Here is an 8,916-nt window from a genome sequence, read left to right as displayed (position 1 = left end):
GAAAGGGGAAGTGAGGGTATTTGCAATACACTCTCTTCCAAATTAAAAAAATAAATGCTAATTAACTGCAGTACATTTCATCATTTTTATACAGTCAAGAGAATGAAAACAAAAAGCAATAAAAAAGAATGCAACCTACAGTGGAATAAAGTCATTCGGGCAGTAGAGGCAGAATAAGACTGTTTTTTACGAAAGTTACAAAGAAACATGATACAACCAAAAAAAAGGGGGTGGGGGAATTTCTCACTAAGATTAAAAACAAAATATATTCACTTGAACACCCTATTACTCAAACACAGAGGAAGTTTCAACCTAGTTTTTTTTTTTCCTTATACACGGGAAACACTGTTAAAGTGCTTCTTCAAGAGTTGGAAGGCACCACTGACAGTTGCCTGATACCTTGAATGCACATTGAAGAGTGAGGAAATTGTCTGGCATGATGCAAACAGTAATTGTTTATGTATCTTTATACAAGTTCTCTTTTAAAAAAAGCAGCGACAAGTCATTACTTCAGTGCCAAAATTTACTTCTGTTTGGTTGATTCATTCATCCAGATGAATTTCTCCCTTAGAGTTGTGTGTGGCTTTTTATACACTGTACAAAGTGGGGCAATTCTGCAGTATAACATTTTAGATCAGACTGGTCAGCAGGCTGTTTTCTAAGTTTTGAGCAGCCAATCCTGTTAAATACTCCTAAACGCTAGACAAATGGACTAATTAAATGCACTATCTTGAATAGAATACTCATCTGTGCGATGTAGAAATGGACTAGATTCCACAGAATTCAATTTGATACATAATTTCTTGTAGCAGATGTTATAACAAAATAACTTGCTTTTTGAACTACCTCACTGAGGCCATTAATGCTGTTCCTATCGTTGATTTTCTGGAGTAGGATGACACTTCATTGCTGTCCAAAGTGAGTTTGAACCTTTAACTCTCCAGAGTTTGTTCACTTTGTTGCTTATATTATTGCACTAGCTACTAAAGTCTTTATAGCTTCCTAAATAAATCTAATTGTTCAGAGTGCAGATTCTATATTTAGATAATGAACTGTATGAAATAAATAAAATAAGGGGATTTTTCTGGTCAGAGCTGCTGATATGTTGAATATCTTAATTATTTCTAATGTAAACCGTTTTGGTGCGTATTCTTAAAAACCTAGTCATTCAGCATAAAAGTTTTACTTAAATCCATTCTTAAATGTTTTCTTCTCAAAAATGCATCAGAGAATTGTTTTAAATACAGAAGCTGTGACGCTTCCGACAAATTCATGTAAATTGTAGTACAAACATAGTTTGTAATTCAGATAATATAGACAGTTTTCTAGTGTCCATTGAAGTAAGGTCCCCAAAATGTAGTCTGTTTTGTTTCTGAATGGGAAAAAAGGCAAAACATTAAGCTGTTCCACTGGCTGAATAAGAGAACTGAGGAAAATGAGGTCTTCTCTCATTATCTACACAATCCATACTGTCATCTGCAAAGAGAAAAATAAATTTTACACACACTGAATAATGCCACATATATTTTGATTTTAAACAGAGTAGAGATTAATGATTTTCATGTCTTGGAACAAATGCACTGTAGCTTCCTCCCTACACCCCAAACTAAAAATATAGCTAAAGCTAGTAACAGGAAGGCATCAAACTTAAGACCTTCCTTGACTCTCTTTATTTAATGTAAGTCACAGAAGAAGTTAATTTTCAGCACAGAGATGTAGCTGTGTTGGTGTCCATTTAACACTGGAGTTGTATGGCTGAATCCATATTAACTATACTGAATTTTCACCCCTCCATGTCTAGTGGTACAAAGTGAATGCTACGTTACTATGGAAATAAGAGTATACTTAAAATAAAAAAAGCACATTAGCCATTATGCAACAAGTGTTTGTTAATATACATGATGTGTGTGCGTATGCATTTCTAAGCTTATGAATATTGCTGGTTGGAAATTTTCCAACAGAATGTTTTTCTGTTGGAAAATGCCAATTCGTTGAAAATGAAATGTTTTGTGGAAACTTGTCAATTTGAACATTATTTCGCTTGGAAAAGAGCCAATGCAAAGTGTTCTGACATTTTCAGAATGAAGCATTTTGCTTTATTATTTTGAAACAACTTTTTTAAATTTTATATCAGTTTTTGTAAAATGTCAAAATTAGAACGAAACTTTCTGATTTTTCAAAACTAAACGTTTCAACTGACCTGAAATTAATTTTTTTTCAGAATTTCATTTGGTAAGATATTTCATATATTTTTGTTTTAGTTCCATTTCAGAACAGAAACCAAATTTTGAACTGTCAGAACTCCCCACGACAAAAAATCCAGCTTCTACTCAGTTCTGTTTGTGACGTTCTATGCCTGTGAAAGGCACTAGACTGGAATTCTCTAGTTAGCTGTGCAGTGGGTACACACTTCCCCAAAACACTAGACTGGAGAGACCACCAGTAGGGGTTGAGAGGGGAATTCAGTTTCTATGCCCAATCAATAGTTTTTGGCATTTATGAGAACAGGGTCTCAGACCACCAGATCAAATCACATAACTCACTGAGCAGCCACTGGATAACAACTTTATGGTACTATCAATTAGAGATGGGCCCAGGGTGAAAAATTCAGTTCCAGATTTGTAAACATCCCAAAGCTGGAGCTGGGATTTTGGTATGGACCATCATTGCCGACATCCCAGATTTGAATAGGCAAATTAACAGTGAAAAGCTCCATATCGGTTTACTAACACCATGATCAAGTATAATCATACAGTTTAATTACTGTATATGAAGAAACCCAGATGAATCTGAACGGACATTTCTTTGATCTTTTCTATAAGGCCAGATAACACTACTGAATATTATCTTGGGGTAGGTCTAAAAGGAAAGTGAGAAATATTTAGAAAACTTTACCTTGGTCAGGTGGAGTGATTGTAATCATCTGTGCTGTAAATTCTTCATCAAAATACCTTGTGTCTGTTTCAGATGTAACTTGTGGTTTAAATGGAGGTATAAGCTGAAAGACACGAAAACACTGCAAGCTTATAGTTTTTTGAAATACATCCTTTATAGGTTGGCTTTGAATTTCAGCTATAAACCACAGTGATTTTTCCTATACTGCTAGTAAAATCCTGGCTCATAGGAAAGAAACATATACAATACACAATACAAAATGTGCATTTCCTGTTTATGGGATGTGAATCGTGTTTGCAGTAGAAAGAGTTGTGAGCTGTTGATGCTACTTCAAGCAATAAATAAATAGCTGATATTTACAGTTAAGAAATTCATAGTTTGTTTTTTAAAAATAATATACAAACTATAGGCCTTATCCGCTCTGCTTGAGGCATGGGAGAGGGGCAAAAGGAGCGGAAAGCCTGCCTAATTGCCCAAAATTGTTCAGGGGGAGGGGAGCTGTACTTCAGTGGCATCACAGCCATGGTCAGTGGAGAGCTTTTACACTGCATCCTTCTCTAGCTAAACCATGAGTAGCACGAATAAGACCCTTGTTCTGTTTCCCACAGCATGATACAGCAGAAACTTAGAGTGAAGTCACATTCTGTAGCCCTTCCACAGAGGACATGATGTTGGGCATCAATTCACCCACCACTGAGGATAAATCTGGCAGTCGTAATAGCAACTACCCTACACTAGGCAACAAAACAATTGGGGAATGGGATCAAGAAAGCATACTGTATCCCACTGAAACTACAGGGAAAAGGTTAGCTAGGCAGAACATTACATCACTCAGACCTGGTCTACAATTAAAAGATAGATCTATGTAGCTATGGTGCTCAGGGGCATGAAAAATCCACACTGTGAGCGCTGTAGCCATGCTGACCTAGTCACTGACGGAGGCACAACAAGGTCAAACAACATAAGAATGGTCACACTGGGTCAGACCAATGGTCCATCTAGCAGAGCACCCTGTCTTCTGACAGTGGCCAATGCCAGGTGCTTCATAGGGAATCAACAGAACAGGCAATCATCAAATGATCCGTCTCCTGTCGTCCAGTCCCAGCATCTGGCAGTCAGAGGCTTGGGGACACCCAGAGCATGGGGTTGTGTCCCTGACCATCTTGGCTAATAGCCATTGATGGACTTATCCTCCATCAACTTGTCTAATTCTTTTTTGAACCCAATTATAGTTTTGGCCTTCACAACATCCCCTAGCAATGAGTTCCACAGGTTGACTCTGTGTTATGTGAAGTACTACTTCCTTTTGTTTGTTTTAAACCTGCTGCCTATTAATTTAATTGGGTGACCCCTGGTCTCTGTGTTATGCAAAAGGGGAAATAATACTTGCTTAGTTGCTACTGCAATACATACAATAAATAATATTAGGCCCCTTTAATTTTATTTCAGATTCAATTTAAAATTAAAGACAAAAATATGATCCACAGAGACAGAATCTGGTGATACTTCAAAGAAAAAACCTGTGAGGTTTAGAACCAACAATTCAACATTATGGGAAGTGAGAATACAACTGTTTTAAAAATGGCCTGTATTATAAATACCTAATACAGTTACAAGATGCAAACAATAAACATATTGTAAGCCTAAATTTTAAAAACTAACTAGTCATTTTGGGTGCCCAATGATACCTTGAAGGAGTCTGAGGATCAGATAAGTACTCAGCAGTTTCAGAAATTCAGGGCCCTTTAAGAGGTCCCAATCATAGGACTGGAAGAGACCTCGAGAGGTCATCTAGTCCAGTCCCCTACACTCATGGCAGGACTAAGTATTATCTAGACCAGGGGTAGGCAACCTATGGCACACGTGCCGAAGGCGGCACGCGAGCTGATTTTCAGTGGCACTCACACTGCCCGGGTCCTGGCCACTGGTCCGGGGGGCTCTGCATTTTAATTTAATTTTAAATGAAGCTTCTTAAACATTTAAAAAACCTTATTTACTTTACATACAACACTAGTTTAGTTATATATTATAGACTTATAGAAAGAGACCTTCTAAAAACATTAAAATGTATTACTGGCATGCGAAACCTTAAATTAGAGTGAATAAATGAAGACTCGGCACACCGCTTCTGAAAGGTTGCCAACCCCTGATCTAGACCATTCCTGACAGATGTTTGTCTAACCTGCTCTTAAAAATCTCCAATGATGGAGATTCCACAACCTCCCTAGGCAATTTATTCCAGTGCTTAACCACCCTGAAAGGAAGTTTTTCCTAATGTCCAACCTAAACCTCCCTTGCTGCAATTTAAGCCCATTGCTTCTTGTCCTATCCTCAGAGGTTAAGAAGAAGAATTTTTCTCCCTCTTCCTTGTAACAACCTTTTATGTACTTGAAAACTGTTATGTCTTCTCTTCTCCAGACTAAACAAACCCAATTTTTTCAATCTTCCCTCATAGGTCATGCTTTCTAGACCTTTAATCATTTTTGTTGCTCTTTTCTGGACTTTCTCCCATTTGTCCGCATCTTTCCTGAAATGTGATGCCCAGAACGGAACACAATACTCCAGCTTTTAATAGATTGGCACTATATGCCCTTTTCCAGTCATCTGGAATCTCTCCCATCTTCCATGACTTTTCAAAGATAATCACTAATGGCTCAGATAGCTCAGATATCAATGTTAAGTACCCCAAATTATTGGACACTATTGAAAATGCAGGCTTTATAGTCTATATGTTATTAGAGGTACAATAGAAGGGAGCTCCATTTCATAAGATAACAATCCTATTCTCAAGTGATTCCAAACAGTATATTTTTTTGTGAGGATAAACATCCTTTCTCCCCGATACTGAACCCCCAATATTCTGATCATCCATTAGGCAGTTTCTCCTCTGTCTAAGCAATAGCTTGGCCCTTTCTGCATATTTGTTCTATCCATAACCCATTTAGCTAATGGTTGTTTTGGCACATGTGCTGCTCCCAGTCACTCTCTAAATTGTCTGCGGCACTGAGTCTCAGAATGCATGAGTGATTAAGGACTCGGGCACTGCAGCAGAAACCTAAACTCTATGCTAGAGAATGACTGGGAACCACAGAAGGAAACAGAAAACAAGTATAAGAGGTGTTCAATTATTTTTTACAAAGTATTTGTCAAATACAATCTAAGACAGGGTGAGCTGCATCTACAAAATGAGGGAAATATTTTTGTATATGGTCAGATTTGGATTATTGAACTGGGAGGGGAAATGGGAGACTGTAGCAAGAGGCTTGTGAGGTTAGTTTTATTAAGTGGATTTGTCATGTCACTGAACAGCTCTCATGGCAGTAGCTCAGCAGACGATGGTTGAGAGGTGCCACTTGTAGCGTAATGCTACTGCATGCCAGCATGAGCTATGTGGACTTGAGTTGCTTATTAGCCAAGAGAAACTGGTGAGAAGATGCAATTAAAATATCAGTGTTTACATGGAGTTTGTGGAAGAATGAAGTATTGCCCAGTTAAAATGCAACCTTCTCCAAGGAGAAATGGCAAAGATTTTCAGCAGGGATATTCTGATAAAGATTTTAAATTACTGTGACTAGAAACACTCAAGTCACGCCAAACTCCCTGTTGTTCAAAGCAAGGTCGTGTCTCCCAGGCTCAATTACACAGAAAATGTCCTTGTTCATACAAAACCTCAATTATGTAAACTTATTCAACATTTCCCCATGACACTGGGGAAGCATGTCTGTCCCAGAGATTCATGTACGCTAATAGCATATTTCACTCACTATGGGGTGATATTCTATCACTTTCAGAAGGCCCTCCAGGCCACTTAAACTTGTCTCTCTGGCCTGCGCAGAGTGGGTATTTCTACAGCTGATAATGTCTTAGATCAATTTCTGATTTGCCTGCTTGCTAGAAATAGGCCAAAGAGGCTGGGTTTTGGTTTTGCAAAGACTATGTCAGAGGTAGTCTTGATGCAGGAACTATTTTCTCCAAGGCAGCTAATGTCTGGAGAGTCTGGGAAAAAAGACTGAAGTTTTTGGCCCATCAGCACTCTGTTCTATAACCTTCATGAAGATCATATTAAAAACAATATTCTTTACACTGAACTGTGTAAACTTTGCAGTCAGAATGCTGGCATGCAGAAGTCCAAGACCTGATACATTTACTGCAGACATTCTACATGTGGCAGTCTGCTTTGATATCTGTTCTTAAAAGGGATATTGTCAAGGCTAGTAGACCTAAAATCAGACCTTCCAGACAGCTCTTTGTTTCCTGGCAGATGCACAAAAGGCAAATAAATGACTTGCTATCCCTCCAATTTGTTTGGCTGCCTTAGTCTGGTGAGCAGACAGGGTATGGAATATACACAACTCCTATTCTCTCAAGAATTGAGATACTTGTAAATTTCAGAACTCTGCCTTCTGACAAGAATAGGGCAGGCAGAATGAGAGGCGCTCAGTAAAACATGCATGTGTGATCATGAATTAATACAATTCTAGGGTTTGTTTTCCACTTGCCCAGCAGAGGAGTTCGAGTTCTGTCAGTTACAAGCCTTTCTTTAGGGGAAATGACAGATCTTCCAGGAGCAGAAGGGCAGAGTAATATTGTAAGTATTAAAATGTGTATATAATACAACAGTTTAAAATTTTGCCTGGCAACCTGGCCGGTGTCCTTTAAAAGGATCAATGTATGCTGAATGATGCTGAATGATGCATAGGTATTCAAGTGTGAAGCGTACAATGCTGAAATATTTCATCAGTATTCAGATGCATCTCTCTCCCTTCTGTGAAATGATATAAAGGGGCAACCATCTTTCCTAATACAAGAGTTTTCTAGTATTAGGAACGTGTGTGTCATATTACACTTTGCTGTATCTATTGCGTTCTCCAGGGGACTATTCAACATCTTCATAATTTTATCAACAAGGAGAGAGGGAAGTTTTGGAAGGAGAAGACAGGGTACCCTTTGTACTCCAAATACAATAGGAAAGCCAACAATGTTAATTTCTATTGGTATGATATGGAAATTGCTAACATATTATTATGTTAGTGATACTAAAAGGAATCTAACAGCTAAAACCCTGAGCAGATCATACATTTCTATTAATTAGAGACTTTCAGGCTTAAAAGAAAATTATTATTTATGCCTATTGGGGCCCAAAATTGGCTTTAGCACTTTCCAAAACCAAGGGAAGATACGACCCTTGCCTCCTAATTAAATTAGCTCTGATATGATGCAGGGAAAACAAGACAGTACGGAGGGCAGAGTGGGGTAAAATGAATAAGATCACACAGTTACTCGACAACAGCTAGTACACGGCATGATGAAGTAGTTTCTCTTTTTATCACTAAATAGATGGCTGAGTTCCCTGTGAGTGTCATGACAAAAGTGTTTGTGAAGAGGGACTTGAATGAGTGGAGGGAAATGCTCGGAAGAGGTAATGAGGGCAACGTGGAAAATGGCTCTAAGATAATGGAGGAGGAAGTGCTTGAGGTCGACATCACTGACAGAGTAGTGGTTATGCCAGTCACATAACAGCAGGTCAGTCTCTCTGACTCTAGGGGCTCCTGTTAGAGAACATGGGGGCGGGGCTTCAGAAAAGTAGGTGACAAACCATGAATTCAGATATGTAAAATTGTCCTTCCCTTCTTTGTCACAAACCCCTTATTTGAACTCGACTAACTTTAAAAAATCCAAGTTTTACTTCTCTGTGTTTATGCTATTTGTCTGATCTAGTCTATTTGCATTATTCAAACAGAGAGAAATGCAAAAAGCAAAAAACAGTTTCACTATTATTTCTGGTTAGTTTCATGTTCAGATTCTCAGGCACTGGTTCAATGAGCCAGTTTCTGGGCTTCAAGCATCTTAGGGGTACCACTGCTTAAAGAGAAAACTGTTTCAACTAGAATTAAAACAAAATTCACGGAACCCAGTTTTATAAAAGCTTGCATTCACAAAAAACTAATATTTTGAGCCATGTTTGACTTAACAGATTCTTGTTTACTCGTATTATTGATTTAAATATGTTTTCTTTAGCAG

General features: G+C 38.1%; 1 protein-coding gene across 2 annotated transcripts in view; it reads right to left on the bottom strand.

The window, feature by feature from the left end:
* Positions 1–485: 485 nt before the first annotated feature.
* The window catches only part of AKT1 (AKT serine/threonine kinase 1), a 104,171-nt gene continuing 95,740 nt past the window's right edge, over positions 486–8,916 (bottom strand). For both annotated transcript variants that reach the window (XM_045016505.1, XM_045016506.1), the window contains exons 13-14: positions 2,896–2,998; positions 486–1,476 (exon numbers count right to left, since the gene is read on the bottom strand). In XM_045016505.1, the coding sequence (XP_044872440.1) occupies positions 1,397–1,476; positions 2,896–2,998 (183 nt within the window). In that variant the 3' untranslated portion in view covers positions 486–1,396. The remainder of the gene's footprint in view (positions 1,477–2,895; positions 2,999–8,916) is intronic.

The sequence above is a fragment of the Mauremys mutica genome, chromosome 4, assembly GCF_020497125.1.
Source record: "Mauremys mutica isolate MM-2020 ecotype Southern chromosome 4, ASM2049712v1, whole genome shotgun sequence".
Classification (NCBI taxonomy): Eukaryota; Metazoa; Chordata; order Testudines; family Geoemydidae; genus Mauremys; species Mauremys mutica.
This window is presented reverse-complemented; position numbering and strand designations above follow the sequence as displayed.